The sequence below is a fragment of the Halichoeres trimaculatus genome, unplaced genomic scaffold (assembly GCF_033239565.1).
Source record: "Halichoeres trimaculatus isolate MK-OKI-2021-1 unplaced genomic scaffold, fHalTri1.1 fHalTri1_scaffold_8, whole genome shotgun sequence".
NCBI lineage: Eukaryota > Metazoa > Chordata > Actinopteri > Labriformes > Labridae > Halichoeres > Halichoeres trimaculatus.
In genome coordinates this window covers 37,473,978-37,498,576 of record NW_027437186.1, presented here as the reverse complement: position 1 = coordinate 37,498,576, position 24,599 = coordinate 37,473,978, and the positions used below count along the sequence as shown (strand labels likewise).

The following is a 24,599-nucleotide window of genomic DNA, read 5'->3' as shown; positions in this document are numbered from 1 at the left end:
AAAGATGATTTCTCTACAGTTAAAGCTTTGAAGAGATTAAATCATGTAAACTTTAGATCATAGTTTAAATTTCAGGTGAATTATTCCAATAAACACTTTGCTGCAGAATTTTTCCCAACCCTGCAGCAGCTCAGGGAAACAGACAATGCAACATTCATGCTTTAATTATGAGGAACTTTGCAATTAACTACATGTTGAATATAGTGGGCAAATATGTTTGTTTTATCTCCAAACTCTGATTGTAGTGTTTGCATGAACAGATCTCTGAGTGGTTTAAAACGGCTTGCTTCTATTTTTCGGTGGTTCAATCTGGCACTGATTAGGATTCATGACTTTATGAGCAATAAAGGAAATAATGATACAGTTTGAATGCTGGGAGTTCTTATGGTAATAAAGAAACTTAACGACCTCTGTCAGAGCAACTCTGGTTCTCAGAGAGGATGAACACTTGATTGAAGTTGCCTGTGATAGTTTCATGACACATACATGACACTAGATGGCGGCATTTCCCCCCCAGAAAAGACACCAACAAGTTTTTCATCTATTTTTCTTTTATTGTACAAGTCTCAATAAATAAAAGACATTTGCTCCATATAAATACAAATTAAAACAAATTGAGGAAATAGATAAGGAGAAAAAAAGAAAAAAGAAGGGACATATAAATCATGTTAATAATAAATTAAAATAAATGTCAATTTCTAGATGCTGAAAGAAAAATCTTCTCCAAGATATTTGTTCAAAAGATCAACTGTTCTGATGCTTTTTCTGTATCAATCAATTTAAGGGATCCAAAATATAGTTTGAGTTCTTGTTTCAAAAAAAAAAAAAAAAAAAAAAAAAAACAAGGGTGAATTTTTTTTGTGGGTTATATTAATATATTAATATAACCCACCTTATTGTGTCTCAGGGCGATATTATTGATCAGTCAGTTTTCTGTATTAATCCTCTGTTATATTGATTTGATGATGGTTGTGTTCAGTGTTTTGTGCTTTAAACTCACAGCAAACCCTTTATTACCAGATTTATAATCAGTGTCTGAACGATCCTCTGTGCCTGTCCTCAGCTCGTCTTTTCTCTTATTAATCTATGTTGTGTTTGTGAAGTTTCATGTTAAATCTGAGCTGCTGCAGCGTCCAATCAGAGAGTGATATTCCATAAGGGGGCGTGTCTGTCAGTGAAAAGACTTCCGCAAAGCCAGCTCTCGTGTACTACTCATACTAAGTATGACGTCAAAAATAGTATGTATTGCGTTCACATTAAATAGTATGAAAAGATTGTGAGCGCGAGAAATACCCGGATGTATAATATATCGGTAAAAATTGTAAGTATGGGAGGTGGGCATACTAGTCGTACTGACACGCCCCATAATGCATTGCGAGCCCCGTATTTATAAACGTAAATACATGAGATGACAAGATGAGAAGCGACTAAAATGGACTTAGCTCTACAGGGAAACCTAAACGTTAGTACAAAGAAATAAAGTGCCTGAGGCGACGGACGGATCGTCTTCGGTGTCTGCGAGCAGTAAACATTTTTTAATTTTTTGAAGAGTGATGAATTCGTCTTGAGACCGGTGTTAGCTAAAAATCATCCACTAGCGAACTTTCCGTTTTCAAAATAAAAGCATCTTTTATTATCTCCTTTAAGTTCTTTCAACACTTTTGTAAATTGGGCTCTTGTTTTGGAGCGGACCGGAAGTTTCTTCGATAGCATATTGGCGCTCTTAACGGAATGTCCGAAATGTCGAAATTAAATTTGTATCCGTGCGTTTTGTGGCTCAAATGACCACATTTTGGTTTTCTACGTGATGACTTTCTCGCCTAAAATGTTCTTAAAACTTTCAAATGTGGCGAATCAACAGAGATATTTGATAGCCTGGTGTGCTTCCATAGACTTATGTGTGCTTCCAATTTTTGTCGTCGGAGGTTTTGAAATGCATCATGGGAAACCGAGTAGTATACTACAGTGTAAACGGTTGGCACTCTAATCATACTTAAAGTATGTAGTATACAGTATATACACAACGACCATGTAGTATGTAGTATGTAGTATGTTAGTATGCCATTTCGGACACAGCCATTGAGACGCACCCACTGATCTCCACTTGAAGGAAGCGCAGCTCATATTTCCCTCCCAGTGGAGTAAACCGCTATCGCAGAACTAGCCCGCTCTGGTTCCGGCTGTGGCCCACGGTACCGTGACTATGGACTCCAGAATAGTGATCATAGGATCCGGAATAGCGGGAATATCAGCCGCTCACAAACTGATCAAGTCTGGGTTTCATCATGTGCGGATACTGGAAGCGACGGGAAGAAGCGGAGGACGCGTTAAAACCGGCAGATTTGGTGAGAGAAGATCTGCAACGATAGAAACTGTCACAACTAAACAGCAGTTTGCATAATGTTTAACGTTAGGAAATAATTAACAACTCTTAAGAAATTAAAAAGCTCATTATTGAAGCCTATTTCAAAAGTCTACCAGGGGCGTGTCAAACAGGGTGGCATATGGGGCCCCTGTGATCTGGTGATCAATCAGGACCTTTAAAACTTTGTTTGGCTTCTTGTCAAACATAATTTTTTAATAAATAAACTATTTAGGCTGGGCCAAATTAAACTAAAACCACATTTTGTTGAGTTTTAAGTTTATATTAATATTGAAGTTTTATCGGTGAATATACAGAATCTTCTTTAGGTCAAAAAATGGAACTCATAAGATTCATATGTCTCCACTCTGTTGTATAACTTTATGACATTAGAGAAAATGTAAACATGTCAGTGGTTGAGCAAAATATGATTAACACTAATGCGTTTTATTCATATAGCGCTTTTCAAAAACTCAGGGACACGGTACAATTATTAAAATCATATCAACCAGTGTGAACATACTTCACGCCTGCCTTGCAGTAGCCAAAGGGTTCTTAAAATGCCCACATGTATAATACTTTAAGAATACTTTATTTATGATATCAATAATTAAAAAATACACACAATAATATCACAATTAAAATAAGATAGAATCACAAAATAAAAGCTTTTCTGTAAAAACGGGTCTGTATAGCGCGCAACATCCATCAACACCCAAATTAGTGCCAAATTTGTCAGAGCCACCTTTGTCGTGTTTGCAAAAAAAAAATCTGTTTTCTGTGATTTTTTCTGAAGGTGATAAAGTAGTCGAGATTGGGGCGAACTGGATCCATGGACCATGTGAGGAGAACCCAGTGTTTCGTCTGGCCCGGCAGTACGGGCTCCTGGATCCAGAGGCCCTGATCCCAGAGAACCAGGAGATAGAAATAGGGGGCATTCCTCCCTTGGTTCCCGATATATTTCTCAGTTCAGGTAATTGATTTTATAATCACAGCTATCCCTAAGACTGAGCTACAGTAGTAAAAAATATGGAGCAGCTACACCGTGACCTTTGATAAATCAAGAAAAACAGCGAGTCTGGTTTAATTTAGACACAGTGTGATATACAGGTGGTTTAGTTTCAGCAGGGAGTGCCAGGTAAGAACATAGCTGTTCAACAGGTCTTTCTGTTGAAAGTTATGTTTATACAGCTAATCTTAGTTTGAGTCTTTTCTATAGGTTGGTTTCACACTACATTCTTTAATGCTAGCCAAAACACACATTCCCACACACACCTCAAATCAACATGTATGTAAAATGTTCAAACCTCTGGGTGTGTTCCTGTCATGTGCAGGTCAGAGGCTGACACTTGAAGAACTGGATCCTGCCAGAGAGATGTTTGATAAACTGCTGACGGAAAGTTCAGAATTCGCAACCAAAGGAGGAGAGCCCACTGCCAGCGTGGGAGACTTCATCCGCTCAGGGGTACACAGACTTAAATAATGACACCAGCCACCAGTTTGTGCATCCCACAGGGCTGAAGAGCTGCCTTTTCCTCATACAGGTGCAAAAACAAGCAGCGGAGGAGTGGAAGGATGTGGATGCCAAGACGAGGTCTCTGAGGCTGTGTGCCATCAGTCACCTGCTGAAGCAGCAGTGCTGCGTGAACGGGACTCACAGCATGGATGAGGTTGGCCTGGGGGCTTTTGGTTTGTACAAGTGGCTTCCTGGACTGGACTGCACGTTCCCCAGGTACGAGCTCCAGCTTTTCCAAACATGCAAACAGATGATTTATCAATACTGCATAAAAGCTGGATTCCCCCGGGTTAATAAGAAGAGAGGGATGTGGCTTCAATAAAAAGGCACACCTTGTGCAAATTGTACTTTTGGTTAATTTGGACATTATTTCCTCCTCCTGCAGGGGCTATGAAGGCCTGATTACAAACCTGTTGGCGGAGGTCCCTCCTGATCTGGTGACCTACAATTGGCCTGTGAGCTGCGTCCACTGGAACGACGCGGAGAGGACAGAAAAGCCTGTGATGGTCGAGTGTGATGACGGGGAAAAGATCGCTGCTGATCACGTTATCGTCACTGTGTCTTTAGGTAGGATCAGATGCTTCATCATCAGCAGAATAAACTCTCTTTATTTAGCACTGAGCTCACCTCCCCTGCTTGTTTTGTTTTCTAAGGCTACCTGAAGAAGCACCACTCAGCCCTGTTTTGTCCTCCTCTGCCTCTGCACAAGCTGCACTCCGTCCAGAGACTCGGCTTTGGCACAAACAATAAGATATTTGTGGAGTTTGACTCACCGTGGTGGGATGAGGACTGCGGGGCCATTTCCCTGGTGTGGGACGATGAGGTGAGATGTTAAGTCAGTGAATGGGTGCCAGTCAGAGACCAAGAGCCACAAAATTACCATGGTACAACAAAGAGCCACATCACACATGTGGTCTTACAAAGCACTTTCTTTCACACAAAAACAAAATGAAGTTTCAACTATCTATCTATCTATCTATCTATCTATCTATCTATCTATCTATCTATCTATCTATCTATCTATCTATCTATCTATCTATCTATCTATCTATCTAAATAGCTACGAGCATGTAAGCTATTAAGTGGAGTACATGTAGAGAAGAGAAACTGAAACTTAAGTATCAATCTCATCACCCAACACTGATCCCAGGTGTTGGCATCAGTATATGAACACTGAAGATTGATCCAAAAAAATAAATTATATATATATATATATATATATATATATATATATATATATACATATATATACATATATTTATATATATATATATATATGTGGTACTTTTTTCATCACTGGTGATTGCTCTAAGACTGCAAGGGAAGCTCAGCTTCCCCTAAAATGTCCCTAAAAAGTGTTGATCTGTTCTGCTGCGTGAACATTTCATTGATAAAATCTGAGCTAGAATTCCTTCATCTTTAGTTCAGAATCAGCTCCTATCACAGGTAACTGGCTCCACCTCCTTCTCATTCATCCCTGCAGCGTCTCAGCGCTTTAACACAGTCGGACGCTGAGCGTCTTCTGACTTCAGTGGGGAAGCGTAGAGTGGGTTGTTCCACTGTGGAAACTGGACGGTCATTGGATAAACGCTGGGCTTTGTCCCGCCCATCGGACACTCAGCGTCTCTGGGGGTCTATGAGGCAGTGGGCTGGCCTGGACGCTGGGCTTCTGCATGATGATTGGATGATCTGTCTGAGGCTGAATCCCTTTTTGATTGACAGTGAAATGAGTCAGTCAGAGATCTTGAAGTATAACCCTCCACCGGAGTATCTTCTCAGTTGTTCTGGACTGACCTGGAGGCTTTATCGATCCCCAGCAAGTTTACTTTTCCTAAAAATGACGAGCCTTGAGAGAACACTGGTAAAATCCCTGGAAAAAAACACCTGGTTGGTACGACAGGGTCACAGATCATTTTTTTTTTGAATGGAACAGAGGGTAGAATTTACGTTTAAATAAATAAACAAATTTATGATGTAAGCCGGGAAAAAAAATGAGCTTCCTCTTCTTGGCTGACCAGCAGCCGCCACTGATATATATATAATTAATGAATGGATCAAAAAGCCACACACAGTAAGGCAAAGAGCCACATGAGGCTCACAAGCCGCAGGTTGGCAGTCAGTCTGAAGCAAAACAGTTTCTTTAATTTTAAGCAGACTCTCACAGCTATGAAAGTTCTTTGACTCTTGTGTTAGTGCTCATTTTATTTCATATTTTTAGCTTCACTTTCAGGGAGTTGTTAGATCATCCATCATTTATTCAGAGTCAGCCTGTCTGTGCGTTTATATGCAGCTCCAACTTGGTCAGTGCAAGATCAGACTGTTGAAATACGTTTTAACAGCTCAGACAAAGCACAGCTCAATTGACACACCAAGGTAATGTGGTAATTATCAGACAGTGGTTGGATTTTACAAGATTAGGCAGGAAGTAGATGACTGTGATAAATAGGGTTGATGTGCTCCAACACAACAAACAAACTTCATGGCGCATCATTAAGCTTGTTTGATACGCATGTAGCTTCACTTATAAGGACACAGCGCCATCTATCAAAGTGAGCTATGACTTTAACCAGGCTGCTGCGTTCATGTAAACATACTGAGTGTTTATGTCATTGTCTCTTCTCATGTTTAGGATGAAGTGGTGGACCAGGTGTCAGACATCGAGAGATCCTGGGTGAAGAAGCTGATCGGCTTCATTGTCCTCAAACCCACTGAGAGGTCAGGGTGTAACACGGGAGAGGATTTGTTTATAACTGAGAATAACTGTGAAACAAACATTAACAAAAGATACTCTTGGTCTTTACCCTCCAGGTACGGCCATGCTCTGTGTGGCTGGATTGCCGGCCATGAGTCGGAGTACATGGAGACGCTGTCTGAACAGGAAGTCACACACTGCATCACACAAGTAGTGCGCAGGTTTACAGGTCAGTCAACACAAACATTTGGCAGCGATTCTCCTCCATCAAGAGGGGTTAATGTCTCACCGTAAACCTTAACTCACGGTGGTGAGTTAAGGTTTACGGTTGCTGTATGACATTCATTGGGTCTGACTGTGTGTGTTCAGGAAATCCCACCCTCACCCCGAAGAGGATCCTGCACACTCAGTGGTTTCATGACCCCTGGACATGCGGATCCTACTGTTTCCCAGGGAAGCTCTGCTCAACTCAGGACTTTGAGAACATGATGGAGCCTCTGCCGACCAAAGGATCACCTGCACAGGTACCACAGAGCACACACACCATCTCACACTCACTCAGATGAATGAAAACTCTGAGCTGTAACCACCGGTTCTGTTTTAGCCCCTGCAGGTTTTGTTTGCAGGAGAAGCCACTCATCCTTTCCACTACTCCACCGTCCATGGGGCTGTCCTCAGCGGGTGGAGAGAAGCTGAGCGGCTCATCTCTCATTACTCCGTCCAACAGTCTGTGCCCGAGTCAAACCTTTAATGAAACATGCTGCTTTAAGCCACAACAAACCTAAAACACTCATGTTTTGAACAGCTGACCTGCCTTTTTTTTCACAGAATGGTGATTATGATCTTAAGAGAATCTGACACATTACTAAGCAGGTCCTGTTGCATTTGATGTTGAAAACAATGAAGAATATTAACGATTCAAACAGCTAAAAACTTAAAGACTTTCATTGAGCTAATGTCAAACTGTCTGACCTGTGAGCGCCTTAAACAACTTGTCTTTGCTTTTTTATTCACTTTATCCGTCTTTATGTATCTGATTTGGAGGGACTGAAATGATGCTGTGGGGTCAAATGTATTGAATCAAAACTGAATTATTTTTACTTTTAATGTAACACAAATTATATAATTGAATTACTAATTATTTCTTTATATTTTTTAGAAATTATTTTTTGCTGTCATATTATTTGCAAAAAACACATTTTAATAATACATTTGCAAAGTGTGTTGATAAAATGTAAAATGTTCTACCTATATTTGACAAGTAAATATTTTTACACTAATTTGCTTTTTTTCACATGAATAAAGGTTTAATCGTCCTATATAATTATATTTTTTTGCTATTGTGATGATTCCTCTGATGTTGCCTTTTATTGGATGAGTGTGGTGTGTGATTATTAAACATGAGTCTGACCAAACATGTTCCATAAGCTTTAATTTTATTCAATTTATTTTTATTTATTTATTTATTTTAACTTTGGGGCTTAATTTATTTGATTTTTTTATTATACCTGTTTACAACAGCCATTTCAGCTCCTGAGTGAAATATGTCAAACAGAGATTAAACTGTTTTGTAATTTATTTATTTGAATCCCAATATGTAACTTTTAGTCCAAACAAGAAAAAAAAATACATGTCCTGTTTATTTTTAATGAAACTGTGAGTGTATTAATACTAACATGTTTTGTTTCACGGCCTGTAAGAAACTCATCCAGGTAAAAACATCGTTTGTGAAGCGGAACCGTTTGACTTGGAGGCTACGGTTTCAAGTCGGCATGTAAACAGTGAAGCACGCGACCGATACGTTCGGTAATGATGAGCTACCTGAACAGTTAGCTAGTCAAAATGAGTCTCCTCTTCGCTTAAATGAAAGTCAAGTGAGTTAATCTTAAATTAGCTTCAGTTATGAGACTGAACCAGACTCTCCGGAGCGTCTCCAAGTTCAGGACCGTTTTCGACTTCGGAGGACGGGATGTGGCTCACTGGTTCCCCGGACACATGGCTAAAGGTGACAGCTTTGCGATGACAGGAGTTAGAGGAAAAGTTTCTATTTATTTTATGTTATTTTATTTATTGTTTTTTAAAAAAAAGGTTAATTCGTGTTTTTTAACCTTCACGTATTGCAGTAGAGTAACTTTCATGTGACGTTTCCAGGGCTAAAGCAGATGAGAGCCAATCTGAAGAATGTGGACTGTATCATAGAGATCCATGATGCCAGGATATCCTTTTTGGGGTCTGAATTATACCAGAAAGCAGGGTGATATTTGATGAATATTTTATTCTGTTACTCACATAAACAAAAGGAGACAAACCATGAACCTAAATGTGGTTTTTATCCCAACGGTTTGGTTAACAGTGTGTTTAACTCAACTCAACTTTATTTATAAAGCACTTTAAAACAACCTCAGCTGAAACAGAGTGATTTAAACAAAAGTAGTGCAGGAATAAATAAGTAAATAAAACAAATAAATCATTAAAACAAAGGTGCACATAGTAAAATAAATTGTGACATTGTTCTAAAAATAATTTAAAACAATAAAACATTTGACAAAAACTTAAACAAACCATAAAATACTAAAGGATAGGAGTAATGTGCTCCCTCTTACGTGCTCCAGTTAGAAGCCGAGCGGCTGTGTTCTGCACCAACTGGAGATGTGCAAGCGAGCCCTGACTGACTCCCAGGTAAAGCGCATTACAGTAATCCAGCCGAGATGTAATAAAAGCGTGGATTACCGTTTAATGGTTATTAGAATCAAGACAGTACAAGTCAAACACTTCTATGATAGACATGGCAAAACATTTACATTCTGAAAATAACTGTTTACATTCTGATAAGTGTATGTCTCAGAAAAGCAGTGGGCATTGGTCTCTTTTTATTGATGAGGTAAGGATGGTCTCTGGTCCAAGGGATGGACTTGACATTATAAAATCAAACTGAAATGGTGGTTTTATTATTTTATTACCGAATAACAATACAAATCTAGCCACATTCATGACATTTCTCTTTAACACTAAGCACATCCCTTTATCTGGAAGAAACCCTGTGTTTCAGGAGACTTTAGACGTCAGACCACATCTGCTCATTCTCAACAAGATGGATCTTACTGACCTGTCAAAGAAGCAGGTAAAAGTCCAAAGAAGTTTGAGTGTAATCAGCACCTTAAAAAATAATCCAGTTACTGAAATTTTTATCATTAACCCTGCAGAGTATCCTGAAAAAACTGGAAAAACAGGGAGTGAGGAATGTCCTTTTCACAGACTGCTTAAAGCAGAGAGATGACAACGTCCAGAAGGTAAAGTCTGTCCGTCACTGAGAACTAAACGTTTGATTGTTTTTAAAAGTTTTTTCTCTGCTGATATGAAATAAATACATTATTTCTTTTTAATTTGCTGCAGATTGTGCCAACAGTTTTGGACATTATCCAGAATAAACCCAGATTTCACAGAGAAGAGGTTTGTTTGAGTGCATATTAAATCATTTGTTGTACCACCTTCCTCTCCTTCACTGGTTTCTCATTCACTTTGTTCAGAGCACAGGTTTTTGCCTGATGGTGATCGGGGTGCCTAATGTCGGGAAGTCATCGCTCATCAACTCCTTAAGAAGAACAAACTTGAAGAAAGGTGTGTGTCATAATGAAATAAGCAGTTGTCTGATATTTTTTCAGTCAAATAAATAGAAATGTGATTTGTATCCACCTGTCGCAGGTCGTGCGTCTCGAGTAGGAGGGGAACCAGGTATAACCAAAGCAGTTTTGACAAGAATTCAGGTGGGTGTGGAGGACGTGTGCCTCTCTTTGAGAGTAGTTTTGTGTTTGTAAATTCAACTTGTTGCAGATTTGTACATATGTTGTCATCTTTTTGTTCTCAGGTGTGTGACAGACCCATAGTTCACCTGTTGGACACACCAGGAGTCTTACCTCCTAAGATTGAGAGTGTCGAGACAGGAATGAAGCTGGCTTTATGCGGTGAGCACAACTCAAATCAGGAAAATATCAGATTTTCAAGTGATCTATAAAAGTAGTCATGGTTGTGTTTTGTTTCTTCCTCCAGGAACTATCCTGGACCATGTGGTTGGTGAAGATGTCATTGCAGACTACCTGCTTTATTCTCTGAACAGACTCGAGAAGTTCAGGTGAGCTGAATGATGACGCTGCTTTTGAGCGGGGCATTTTACAGCTGACCCCACTACAGTATTTGATGTTTTGTGCAGATATGTGGAGAAATATGATTTAGAAGAGCCGAGTGACGACATTCAGCACATCCTAAAACGCATCGCTGTCAAACTTGGAAAGACTCAGAGGGTCAAAGCCATCACCGGAGTGGGTAAGAAAGTGTTTGTGCCAGAAATATTCTGCTACATATAAAAGTTATTGACACACAATATCTTAGTGGATTAGATTTACAGGGGTAGATGAAGATTTGGGGAAAAAGTTAGCTAGCCTTGTTAGAGCCGGAAATGTAAAAAATTTGATACATTTTTGGTTTTATTAAATTATTTTTATTACATTTCAGGCTCAGCACTTTTGTTACATTATCAACTAGTTGTTGCATTTCAGGCTTAATAATTATCATTATTATTATTATTATTATTAATATTATTATTATTGTAATTATTATTATAATTTTTATAATTTTATTAATATTTTATATTATTATTATTTTTATTATGGGTCGCTGTTACATTTCAGGCTTGACTATTACTAATATTTTATTTCTTTATAATTATTATTAATACTATGGGTCATTACAGTTCAGGCTTTATTATTATTGTTATTTTTATTAGCATTATTATTATTAATAATGATAATAAAAATATTTTATTTTTTTAATATTACAATATACATATTGGGCTGTTACATTTCAGGCTTTACTATTATTGTTTTAAATATCATTATTATTACTATTATTATTATTATTATACATTATTATTTTTTATATTATGGGTGGTCGTTACATTTCAGACTTTATTATTATTATTATTATTTTTATTATTATTATTATTATAATTATTATTATTATTATATTTTTTTCAAATTATGAGTTGTTACATTACAGGCTTTATTTTATCATTATAATAATAATAACAACAATAATAATAATAATAATAATAATAATAATAATTATTATTATTATTATTATTATTATTAATGTTTCAAATTATGGGTTATTGTTACCTTTGGCCTTTTGCAGAAAGTTAGATAAGAGCAAACATTTTCTGTGGATGTTGTGTTATTTATCTTATGACTTACTGTTGAGGTTTAATGTGCATTAAGACTGAATTAAGACTAAATTTAAATTTCAGGAATGAGCTATCAGATTGATAAATGAATTTATAATCGTTGCATAATTACATTTTTGTACATGCTGCCTGTAGAAAACATCAAAAATACTTAATACAGCCAGAAAAAAAGTAATTTTAATATTGACAGAAAATTATTTTTTAATTAACCGCTCAAAAAAATAATTGACAGATTTTATTTTTAATGATATAGAAATCACCAAATCTTTCATAGATGATCACTCTGACCTCAGTTCTGTCATTTTCCCCCTTCAGGTAATATCACAGTCACCATCCCAAACTACACAGCAGCAGCTTACGATTTTATCCGAGCCTTCAGGAAAGGAGAGCTGGGACAAGTAATGCTCGACTGACTGAAGCCTTAGAAATAAAACAGAGACTGTTATAAATTAAATATGTTAAATTCATCTTTATATTCTGTATCTTGTGTAAATAAAATATTCTAACTGGATCAAACTGTTGGACTTTTTTCTCACCTCTTTAAACACATGAGCCAAACATCAGACGTGGTGTAAACAGGAGATTTATTAGCATAAAGACAGTGATAACAAATTCTTTATTTTATATATTATATACAACAGGGGTTATAGATTTTAACAGAGTGCACTTAGAGATGTGGAACAGTCTGTTGCTCCTGAGTGTCTGCTGCAGGTAAAAATCTGATGGAAGCAAATAAGAGACATAATTATTTCCATATTAACAGCCACTGAACACTAAATACTGAAATAAAAGTTAAGTTTCATAACTCAACAACAAATTTGTCTAAATACAGAAATTTCTCTAACACAGATCCAAAAACTCAAGTTGGAAAATTCAGATAACAACATCCGGATGTTTCTTATATTCATGTCAATTTGTTATATCGCCTTTCCTGTCCTCGGTAGCCCAAATGTTGCCACCTGAATTTTTCATCTTGAATTTTTCGATCTGAATTTTCCGTAGATGAATCCAGGACAAATAAATTCACATTAAGTGGCTGTAAATACTCAAATAATTACGTCTCATCTCTTATTTAGTCCCATAAAATCTCCTCTGGGACAAAGTGGACAGACTGTGGAAACTTAGAGAAACATGAAAAACATTAAGAGCAGCTGTTTATCTTTTAGAGTCACCTCCAGTGACTGAGAATTATTTTAATTTCAAGTGTTTTTTAAGTGGATTCACTCAAACTAAAGAGGAAATCTTCATATCCAGTCTTCATGAACGCAAAAAAGTCAAATGAAAAAATCCCATCAGTTGTGTGGCAGTCAGGATATCAGGGCACTTTGGCACTTTGACTCTGTTATTCATAGAAAATCTTCACACAGCTGGTCCCCTAAACTTCAGAGAGTTCATTAATTCATCCAAACTCTCATTTTTTTTACACATAAAAAATATACACACACGCTTCTTGTGATTGAGATTGGCACCTTAAAGTTTGGTCGTTCACTTGTTCATCGTTTTCTCACAGCGCCACTTTCCTCCTTGAAATCTTCCTGTTACAGTGATGAGGAGCTGGTTTTTAAAACCAACATCGAACACTTTTCTCAGTCGTAGGGATCAGGGTTTAGGTGGAGGAGCCGTCTCAGGTTGAACCGACACTGAGGGGGACGCAGGTTTGACGAAGGCGCTCTCTGAGAGGTGAAACGTCACTGAATACTGTGCTGGTAATTTACATTTGTCTTTCTGCGTGGTTGATATATGTGCAAAAAAACATACAGTACAGCGATTTTATTCGTTATTGTTTTGTCTTAATACGCCATGTTGCACCTCTGAGTGGTCTTTCCAGCTCCATGTGGATCAGGTTTCTGCCTGAATCTGAGATGTTTGCTAGAAAATAACCTGAAGTTTTACAGTAGATTATCCAGAAAGAGTCCACACTTTGGGGAGAAGGTTGCGATAATGAGAGAAACCAGCTGAGAGAGAGTGGATCCGTTCTGCGTGGAGCGTGACATCAGAGCGTCAAAGTAATTGGTCCTGTTGTAGTAATCCAGCTCCTCCTCCGAGGAGTCGGCGTTGCTGCGGCGGTAAGCAGAGGCGTACCATTTATCTGCTGTTAACGCCACGGCTGCTCCTGCTGCTGCAGCGCTCGCCACCCTTACAGGGGACGACCGCCCCGCCGCTCTAAAGCGAGAGCGAGTTCCTCCATAAGCGCCTCCTCCTCTGTAAGTCCCCGCGTTGGAGCTGCGGGAGGAGGAACCCCGAGAGGAGCCCCTGGAGCCGCCACGACCGCCCTTGGATAGCACCGGCTCACACAGGAACGCAGAGAGCAGGAGGCAGGTCCAGCAGGTTGCAACGAACTGGTTCATTCCAGTCATCTGCAGGAGGAAGACACAGAAATCATCCATCCAGCTGTAAACACGATCACATCGCTCTGCTGCTGATCAATGCTCTGTAAAATCCCCCTGAGCTGTCGTGACATAACACTCTCACCACACTCATGGGTTTCTGGCTGCTCCTGTTTGGAGTTTCAGCTTCATAAAGACACTTCTGTGTTTGCAGATTGTTGCTCTCCATCAAAGTAGGTCAGTTAAAAATACATGTTTTCAGGAGAACAGACTGTCCTTTGCTTTCGGCCTTTGCACACAGCAAAAATGAAACACTGGGTTATGGCTTGGTGTGAGGAAGAGGAAAAGATGCCATTTCTGTCAGCAGTGAGAGGCCATCATTTCATTTACATTACAGATCTGCAGCAGCCTGCTCGGTCATTTGGTTCACACACAATATAATAACTAAATGTATAAACAGAATAAATTCATGCATGGTTAACCCTGCAGTATTTTAATAAATTAGCTTTAATGCTACAGTGATGAATCTTAGAGATATTAAATCACCCTTAAAAAGCAGAAATGCAGAAATAACCAACATGCAAACGACCCCTCGCTCCTGTCTTCAGTTTGAGGATCAGATTTGATGCTGTGTGCTTACCGTGTTTCCGTGTCTTTGTTATTTTGTGGAGGAAAGGTAAACGAGGATAGTCATGGGCGATGCAGGCGCGTTCACAGAGATGTCGGCGGGGACGCGCAGCGCGCTCAGACGCATGTGAGCAGGAGCGACTGTGAGTGAAAAGCTCGTTGAATCTATTTTTGGATCGTTTGCCTTTTCTGTTGTTGTTTCAGATGCACTGACTGATTTATTTCACCTCTTTGAACACACATTGGAGGATTCTTGTGATTTATCGGACAATTTAAAAAGCATGATTAAAATAGAGTTTGGAGCCTTAGTGCAATAAGTGTTTCTGTATTTTCACAATTTTTTATTTTTTTTGGTCGGAAACAACTTAAACACATCTACATATTTTTTATCTTTTCAGAAAAAAACGTTAACCTTTGCAGACTAGGGAGGTTTCACAAACCTGTTTTTCAAGATAATGATATAAATAGATATTTTCACACTGTTAATATTAAAACAATGCACAACAAATATTTTTTTAAAAAAATACATTAAGATAGCAAAAAAAAAAAAAAAAAGAAAAAAGAAAAAAATTGATAAAATATAATGTTAAAACAAGTTAAAAAATAAGGAAAATTCATGTAAGTGCAAAATAAAAAAAAAAAACAATAAAAAAAAAGTTTTCTTCAAGAACAAAATTTTCCTTGTGTGAATTTTTTCTTTTTTTTTAATATCAAAGTCATCAGACCAGAATAATTTCATATTTATTATTTTTATTTATTTTTATTTTTATTTTAACATAAAATTATATTCGTTTTTTTTCTGTTAATAATCCATCTCAAGTTGATTTAAATTAGATTAATTGAAAAAAATCCTTATGTATAAAACTAATTAGTTTAAAAAGCCCTTTTGTAATAAATGAGTAGATGAATTAAAAAAATAAAATCCTTATGTTATAAAGATCCTTTTCTATAAATCAATATATACACAAAAAAAAATGCATGAGGTGAATAGATTCAAACGATAATTGTGTCAATTTTCTCACAATGTTTATTTTTAGTCTAATTTTTTTTTTTTTTTTTTCATTTTTTGTGTCGAAAATAATTTAAACACATCTACCTATTTTTATCTTTTCAGAAAAATCTTTAACCTTTGCAAGACTATGGAGGTTTCAAAAGCCTGAATTTTCAAGATAATAATATAAATATATTTTTTCAAACTGTTAATATTAAAAAAGGGCAAAAAAAAAGGAATTAAGGTGGCAAAGAAACAAATGATAAAATAAAATAAAATGTTAACACCAGTAAAATTGTAATTATGGATGCAATAAAAATTAGAGATAATTCATGCTGGTGCCAAAAAAATAACTATTAACAAAAAAACAACATTTTCATTGTGTGAAGTATCTTTTTTTTTTTTAAGTAAAAATTTTTTTTTTTACCTGAATATTTTAATATTTTTTTAAATTTATTCTTTTTATTTTACCATAAAAATATTTTCGTTTTTTTTCTGATATTAATCCAGCTAAAATTAAGATACACTGAAAGAGATAAACTGAAAAAAAAACTCATGTATAAAACGAAATAGTTTAAAAAAAGCCTGTATGTAATAAATGAGTAGTTACATTTTAAAAATAAAATCTTTATGTTAAAAAGATCCTTATGTATAAATTAATATATACACAAAAAATATGTACGAGGTGAATAAATTCATTAAAAAAATCCTAATGTGTAAAATCAAAAGATACATAAAAATAAAAATAATAAAAACCTAAATAACTAATAATAATAAAAAAAAAACCTTCATACTCGCGACACACGATGGCGCTAATGCGAGTTAGCTAACCACTCCGCTTCCTGAAAACACCAACGAAGAAGACATAACAGGAAGTAGCTTCCAGTGATCTTGTGGATCTTGGAGCAACTCCTCTGCCAACAGTCCTCCATCGCTGCTGTCATGGCTTTTCTCTGCAGAAGCGCCGCTTTACTCCTGAAACCCTCCAGAGCTGCACCTGCCGCCCTGTCCGCCGCGCGCCTCTACAGCTCAGGTGTGTTCGAAAACAAGTCCAGGTAACAGGCTTGATAGCTGCACGAGCAGCTCTGCCACAATGTCAAAAATCTTGCGTCACTGACTGAGCGACCCACGTGAAGCAGGTAGACAGTTGACACAGGTGGTTTTTAAAAACATATTCACGTGTTTAACTCGATGTTTGCATGAAGCAGTGGTTAGTTTATAACCTGTAAAGAGGTTATATCAGGACAAGCTGAAGAGGGGAGAAACAAGTCTGTGCTAACGATAAATAAACAAATTCAGTTTACAGGCATAAACACAGCAATGCATGAACATGTTGTTATCAATGTGGAGTCGATAGGTTTGATTTATTGTTCAGTAATGATTCACTGAAGGGAAGTGGGTCAAAGGTCACAGATCTGACGTCGATCACTGGTTGGCTCCAATGATCAAAAAACACCAGATATAAGGCGATCATCAAGAGCAGAAAAATAAAAAAAAACAAACAAACAAAAAAACCCTGAAATCTTACAAACTTTATTCATAAAAATCCTGAAATCTTATGAACTTTATTTTAAAAAAATAAAAACAAAAAAACCTGAAATCATAAAAACATTATTTACTGAAAGAAATCCAAAATTTTTCCGAACTTTTATTAAAAAAAAAAATATTTTTTTTTTCTATAACTCCTTAAATTTTATAAACTTTATTTACAGAAAACAATCCTAAAATCTTAGCAACTTTATTCAGAAAAAATATCAAAATCTTACAAATTTAATTTACAGAAAAACAATCCTAAAATCTTGTGAAATTAATTTACAAAAAAACTAAATATATTTTTTTAAATCCTTAAATTTTGCGAATTATTTATTTAAAAAAAACGAAATAATTAAAAAAAATCTTAAATTTTATAAACTTCATTTACAGAAAAAAATCCTTAAATTTTATAAACTTTTTTTTTACAGAAAAAAATTCCTGAAATCTCAAGAACTTTAATTACAAAAAATACCGAAATCTTAAAAATTTTATGTACAGAAAAAAAATCCTAAAATCCTACAAACTTCATTTACAAAAACAACAAATTTAAAAAAAAAATCATTAAATTTTCGCCTTTATTTACAGAAAAAAAATCCAGAATTCTTACAAACTTTATTAATGAAAAAAGGAAAAAGAAAAAAAAAACATTTTTATGGTGAAATAATATTAATCATATATCTGATGCTAATAAGCAGAAGTTACAGTTGAGTTTTGTGTCTTTATTTAGGTCTGGAAGTAAAGCGTTGCTGAAAAATGTGTACATAGATATCCTGACATCCAGTTCAGAGTATTACCAGCCCACGTGTTAAATGCACTGATCTGAATGTATCTTCTGTAAACATTAAAAAAAAAAGTTCAATGTCAAAAATTGACAGTAACAAAATGTATTGCCTGACACTGAATCAGCTCAGAGGTCTTAATGATCTCTTTGAGACCTTGAAACTCAGTTGTTAGAGTTGATCTTTCACCTTGTCTTAAATGATTTACCTGTTCTTCACCTTGAATAGAGATAGCTCTGTTTCTGAAGTCAGGCTACGTTTGTTGACCCATTACCTGATTTAAGCAGTGTTAAGCAGTCAGGCATGGTGTGTATAAAACAGCGTTAAAAAGCCTTCATGTCTGATAATCCGTTACACTTTTTAGTCCTGCCTCCAAAAGGTTTTTATCTCAGGATCCCAGACATCTGCTGATCTGGGTCCAGGTTGGTTCATATTGATTATTCTGTTAATTCACTTTTATTGTTTTATGCTCTAAAGGGATGAAAAAAAAATCACATTGGACAAAGAATCATCCTTAGTCCTGCTGGACTCAACCATACCTGTAAACTTAGATTAAAAATAAAAAGGTATTTAATGCACATTATGATTTTGCTCCCTGCAGGGGGTCAGTACGAGTACATCCTGGTGGAGAAGCGAGGAGAGAAGAGTAACGTGGGTTTCATCCAGCTGAACCGGCCCAAGGCTCTGAACGCTCTGTGTGACGGTCTGATGAAGGAGGTGGGTCAGGCTCTCGACGCCTTCGAAGCTGACGGGGAAGTCGGAGCCATCGTCATCACTGGCAGCGACAGAGCGTTTGCAGGTAGGAGAACTGTGTGTGTGTGTGTGTGTTTTCTGCTCCTGCTTTTTCTCCTGGAGTGTGTGATTTAATGCGTGGCGTGTTTCTCTGTGTTTTCCAGCGGGAGCAGACATTAAGGAGATGCAGAACCGGACCTTCCAGGAGTGCTACGGGGGAAACTTCCTGGCTCACTGGAACAGAGTGTCCACGGTGAAGAAGCCTGTGATTGCAGCCGTCAACGGGTTTGCTGTAAGTTTCTTTTTTGGTTTAAGTTTTATTTTTTAGCAGATACAATAAAATATACAACATGAGAAGACAATAAAACCTTTTACATGAAGAAAAGACTCTCATCAACAATCTGAGAAGTTAGACTTGAAAGAAATGAAGAAGAGGCTGAGAAAAAGCTGAAATGTGTCCAAATCTTTAGCCTAATAATACATCCCCCTCTCTGTACATGAAGTATTTGATCCGTCCTGGTTTTCAAAGTGCTTCACAATTAAAGTTGGATTGAATAGATCAGGAGTCTGCAACCTCTACTTTCATAGGACCAGTTTTGGGGCCACAAAATCTCTAAGACTATAAATTATTTAAATTTCAATACAAAGTAAATTTTATGAAAAACTATCTAAATGAGAAGTTTTTTGAATTTATGTAACTGTACATTTAATGTCTTCTTTTTTAATAAATTTGCAATATATAAATATATTTTTAGCATTGAAATTAAAAAAATAGCAAACATTTCTGAAATTAAACAATGTGTAAAAATTCCAAAAAAAAAATATTACTTAATTTTTTTTTTACAAAATTAAAAATTAAATTTTAAAAAATTGCAGAAATTTCCCTAAGTTGCAAATTTTTCTTTTTTTTTAAGAAATAGTCTCACAGTCTTTAATCATCAATACCCTCTGTAAGAAAAATAAAAATTCTTCATTTTAATAACATTTTTTAAATCTACGAGGAAACAAATTACAAAAAACAAAAAGTTGCAAAGTATATAAAAGCAAAAATAATTTGAAATTTTATAAATTTGTAAAAAAAAAAGATTTAAATTTGCCAAACATAAATTTAAAAAAATTTAAAAAAAAAATTGTCAAAATTTAATCAAATTTTAAAAGTTTGAGAAATTTAAAAAACAACAACATTTTTTTAGTTTCACAAATTTTAACAGTTTCAAAACATTTTGATATAATAAAGAATTGCAACAATTTCAAAAATTGAAATTCAAAAATTTGCAAGAATCTAAAAAAAAAATAATTTAAAAAATTTGCAAAAAATTCAAACAATTCTGAAATATATAAAAAAGAACAAAAACAAAGGAGAAGAAGAAACTTACCTTCCCAGGGCTGTTAAACTTGAGGTTAGCCACAGGTGCATGGAAAGTTGGTGGGCTGTTGATGTTGTAGGAGGTGAAGTAGAGTGGTGGCAGGCTTTATTGACAGATGGGATGAAGATTTAGTTCAACTAAATGTTAACACAGGATTTTATTTAGTGTCAGTGTCTTTAATCATCAACACCCTCTGGAAGAAACATAACTATTTTTATTTTGATAATATTTTTAAAGCTACAAGGAGCCACTGCAAAGGGGTCAAAGGGCTGCAGGTTGAACACCCTTGGGTTAACTGATGACTTCTGTCTTTCAGCTGGGAGGCGGCTGTGAGCTGGCGATGATGTGTGACATCATCTACGCCGGAGAGAAGGCGCAGTTTGGGCAGCCAGAGATCCTGCTGGGAACCATCCCTGGTAAAGACTCATAAAGACTCATGTTGACCCGCGCTCCGTGCAGCAGAGACGTTAGGAGGAGGTTTCTCCTGGAGCTGCTCCTCATGATGTTTGTCTGTCTGCGTGCAGGAGCCGGCGGCACTCAGAGGCTGACGCGTGCTGTGGGGAAGTCTCTGGCGATGGAGATGGTGCTCACAGGAGACAGGATTAACGCTCAGGAAGCAAAGCAGTCAGGTACCAGCAGCGCTCTGCGTCTTCCTCTGTGTCAAACAGCTGATGATGGTTATTTCACTTTGAGACGACATTCCTCCATCGATTTTTCCTGTGTGTGTTCAGGTTTGGTGAGTAAGATCGTTCCCGTGGACCAGCTCGTGTCTGAAGCTGTGAAATGTGGAGAGAAGATTGCTGGGAACTCCAAGCTGGTCTCTGCGATGGCTAAGGAGGCTGTGAATGCAGGTTGGTGACCTGAAGAAAGGATTTTATCTCACAAAATGCAAATTATTTCACGTCTGTTTGATCTGACTCGTGTCTCTGTGTCGTCGCAGCGTATGAGCTCACTCTGGCTGAAGGAAACCGTTTGGAAAAGCGTCTCTTCCACGCCACCTTTGCTACAGTGAGTACTAAAACTGGTCTGAGAGCCAATGAGAGGAGTTTCTTTCAGTTTCTGCAGCCCCGTCTTTTTCTGTTTGTCCTGCAGGATGACCGTAAAGAAGGTATGACCGCGTTTGTGGAGAAGAGGAAGGCCAGTTTCCAGGACAAGTAAAGAGAGCGCTTCAGGAGCTCTGCTGAGGACACACCAACGACAAAATCAATGGGTCATTTTTCTGCAACAAGCTGAACAAAGCTGAAACTCCTGATTGTAGTGGGACATGAAAACTGTCTGAATAGGATTCAGCGCGTGCACGAGCGCCTGCTGAGTCTCTGAGTGAAAGGCAGTGTGTAGGAGCCCGAGTGGACGAGGGGTGTGTGTGAAACTTTTGATAACTATCACAGTCATGACTCGTGCTGACTTTGCCTTTTTCGATTTCTCTTTTAACATTTGTCTGATGCTTTGTAGGCGACGCCTTTCTGTGAATGTTTCACAAATACAGCTCCAGAGTGATTTTCAGACGTGTAACTGAGACGTGAACAAAGTGAAAACAATTGTCTTCCGGTTTTACTCACACACTGATTTCTGTTTTGAAGTGCTCTTGTTTCAAACGTCTTTAACATCAGGTGGTTTTACAGACAGAAAATCAGTTCAAAAATCAAATGCAAAAGAAAAATACCTGATTTCTTTGCTCTTTTCCGAAACCATCAATTGTTTATTAAACACAATGATCACGTAAAGAGTAAACATGTGATACAGACTGTGAGATAAACTTGTTAGATATTGGATCAAAAAACAAATTTCCTGATTTCAGACTGACTTACCTTCATCTAATGTAGGTCTAAAATATTTCTACATATATATATATATTATATATTCTTTGCTGTGCTCTATGAATGCCAACAGAAAGATATAAAAAAATAGCCACAATAAAATAAAAATAGAATAAAATAAAGGCAGTATCCTCCTGAAACTCAGAAGAAGAAAAGTGCTACAATTTCAGATTTTTCTGGGTTATATTACATATTTCTCTTAGTTGAAATTAGCGAGCTGCAATATTTTCTTTTAATAATTTTTTTTTTTTTTTAATCAGATGTCCTTTGTAGGGGACAGCAAGACTTCATTTTTTGAAAAATTGTCTTTTTTCTGTCATCTTTTCTATATTTTTAAAAAGATAAATCAGGAGTTTTTTGTGATTAAAACTAAATAAAAATCATTTACTATCTAAAAGTTAGCTTGTAGCAGTCGTAGCTTGTTTTTGCCCTCCCTGTTCCAGGTGTATCAATCATCATAAATGGAAAAAAAACATTGAAACCATAAAGCTAAATCTGGTTTGAGCTATGTATATATGTACAGTGGGGAAAATAAGTATTGAACGCATCAACTTTTTTCTCATCACATTTATTTCCAAAGCTGCAATTCAAACAAAGTTTCTCCCAGACATTGGTATTAACTCAAATAATCCACACATGAAAAGAAATCACAACGTTCAGGTCCATAAATAATGATTATGGTGAATTAAGTACGATAACACAGGAGAAAAGTATTGAACACACCATGGAAAGGCTGAATACCTTGGACAGGAAATGTACCATACCACCTGAAATCTGTCAGTAATTATTACTTGAACTTCCAATTAGTGCAAACCAACATCAGCTGGGCTAGAGCAAATTGATGGTCCTATAAAAAAGGTGTTTTTTTCACCAAGCAGTTAAATAGCACACACCTCATGATGGGTAAAGGCAAAGAGCTCTCTGAAGACATTCACAACCTGATTGTTGCTCAGCATCAGAATGGAACTGGTTACAGACTTATATCAAAGCACCTGAATATTCCAGTCAGCACCGTTGGGGCCATTATTCACAAGTGGAAGAAGCAGCACCTTACCATCAACAGGCCACGCACAGGAGCTCCTTGAAGATTTCTGACCAGGGAGTCAGAAAGATAGTCAGAAGAGGACTCAACCAGCCAAGGACCACCCTGAAAGTGCTCCAGAAACACTTGGAGGCAGCAGGTACAATTGTTACAGAGAAAACAATAGGCAATGCACTCCACCGCCATGGCCTCTATGGACGCTCAGCCCGCAAGACTCCATTCCTCAAGAAAAGGCATGTTGAAGCTGGTTTAAAGTTTGCTAAACAGCATCTTGACAAGCCTGTAGAATACTGGGAGAATGTTGTCTGGTCAGATGAGACCAAAACTGAACTTTTGGGCTGTCATACTACAGACCATGTTTGGAGGAGAAATGGCTCTGCACATCAGCCAAAAAACACTACACCAACAGTGAAGTTTGGAGGTGAAGCATCATGGCATGGCATTACACTCATGAAACACAGAGGTCGGTTGGGAAAGACAGATCTTGTGTTTCATTGGATAAACTCTGACAAATCAGAAGTTTTATTTTTTAAATTAAGCTCTGAAAGTGATGCCTCTACAGAGGATAAAAATGCATAAAGCAGTTGAAGAAAAATAAAGACTGAAAATTCAGGAGTTTACTCTAAACTCGACCAGTTTGTAGAATCTAACACCAGAGGGCGCGCTTGTGCTTTAAGGCACATGATGAAGGTGCAGCAACTCTGCGTGCAGACCCTAAATTCACTGAGCCTGTTGCGTCGACGTGCACCGGATTGTTTGCAAGTGTAAATACGTAAAGTGACAGCTTTACGACAACAACCAGACAAACAAACCTCTGTTTGTAAAAAAAAAAAATATCTTCAGCTGCTCGCTGAGTTCGTCCATGAAATGATGAATTCAGATAAATCCCAAACTTTACAGATTGGTTGGAGGAAGTCATTTAAAACTGTCTCATTAATTTGTTGGGATATTAAAAAGTTAGTTAAATTTAAGCCCCGCCCCTCACCTTGTGAGAAACTTTGCGTCATATTGGCTGAAAACCATAATTCTGACTTCAAAGAAATCACCAGAACAAATTTGGTTAGTGTGCGCTTTCTTCAGCCGCTCCAATCACCGCCGAGCACCTTTTTACTCTCTGATCTTCACACGGCGGCGCCCCATATCTCCACAAGGCCATGGCCTAATTGATTTTTATTTTCATTCAATATTCCCCCTGGAGCTCGCTTTCTTGTCAGCCCCCTGGAACAAAACTCTCGAAAGGAGGAGAGAAGAAAACTCGTCTCCTCTCTCCGCGGGGAAGCACAAAAGTCTGCGGAGAGGCAGCGAAAAGCAGCTCCTCTTTGAGGCTACCGAAAGGTCAAAATAATAAATGTAGACTCAATTGAGGCGCTCCGCACGCACAAAGGGGGCAAAACGTTACATTTTGGCAGCGCAGACCCTCATAGCGTGATAAACTCATTTAAAAAAGAGGAAATAAAGAGAGAGCAGCGTGAGTCCAGAGAGAGAAAAGAGGCTTTCAGTCCCGCAGACAGGCCTGGCTCCTGCGACGGCCTTTTCTCCAGCCCAGCAGCCCCCATCCCGGTCCAGGAATCCTTCACA

At 37.2% G+C, this 24,599-nt stretch overlaps 4 protein-coding genes across 4 annotated transcripts; 3 read left to right on the top strand and 1 right to left on the bottom strand.

Moving 5' to 3' along the window:
• The first annotated feature begins 1,816 nt into the window (after positions 1-1,816).
• Positions 1,817-7,818, top strand: LOC141794678 (peroxisomal N(1)-acetyl-spermine/spermidine oxidase-like). Its single transcript, XM_074675076.1, has 10 exons — positions 1,817-2,345; positions 3,159-3,335; positions 3,697-3,827; positions 3,907-4,094; positions 4,264-4,445; positions 4,532-4,701; positions 6,508-6,593; positions 6,687-6,799; positions 6,940-7,094; positions 7,175-7,818. Exons 1-10 carry the CDS (start codon positions 2,204-2,206, stop codon positions 7,319-7,321), a joined length of 1,491 nt encoding a protein of 496 aa, XP_074531177.1. The 5' UTR covers positions 1,817-2,203; the 3' UTR covers positions 7,322-7,818.
• Positions 7,819-8,330: 512 nt separating this feature from the next.
• mtg1 (mitochondrial ribosome-associated GTPase 1) lies at positions 8,331-12,311 on the top strand. Its single transcript, XM_074675970.1, has 11 exons — positions 8,331-8,575; positions 8,722-8,788; positions 9,589-9,691; positions 9,774-9,860; positions 9,964-10,020; positions 10,098-10,188; positions 10,273-10,334; positions 10,436-10,532; positions 10,618-10,699; positions 10,778-10,890; positions 12,122-12,311. Exons 1-11 carry the CDS (start codon positions 8,473-8,475, stop codon positions 12,217-12,219), a joined length of 960 nt encoding a protein of 319 aa, XP_074532071.1. The 5' UTR covers positions 8,331-8,472; the 3' UTR covers positions 12,220-12,311.
• A 70-nt stretch (positions 12,312-12,381) lies between these two features.
• sprn (shadow of prion protein) lies at positions 12,382-14,906 on the bottom strand. The gene is made up of 2 exons (XM_074676082.1): positions 14,774-14,906; positions 12,382-14,163 (listed from the first exon to the last, which is right to left on the bottom strand). Exon 2 carries the CDS (start codon positions 14,161-14,163, stop codon positions 13,696-13,698), a length of 468 nt encoding a protein of 155 aa, XP_074532183.1. The 5' UTR covers positions 14,774-14,906; the 3' UTR covers positions 12,382-13,695.
• Positions 14,907-16,596: 1,690 nt separating this feature from the next.
• Positions 16,597-21,900, top strand: echs1 (enoyl CoA hydratase, short chain, 1, mitochondrial). The gene is made up of 8 exons (XM_074675825.1): positions 16,597-16,784; positions 18,665-18,862; positions 18,960-19,087; positions 20,479-20,578; positions 20,687-20,791; positions 20,894-21,013; positions 21,103-21,170; positions 21,255-21,900. The coding sequence occupies exons 1-8, from the start codon at positions 16,694-16,696 to the stop codon at positions 21,318-21,320; spliced, it is 876 nt and encodes a 291-aa protein (XP_074531926.1). The 5' UTR covers positions 16,597-16,693; the 3' UTR covers positions 21,321-21,900.
• The last annotated feature ends 2,699 nt before the right edge of the window (positions 21,901-24,599 follow it).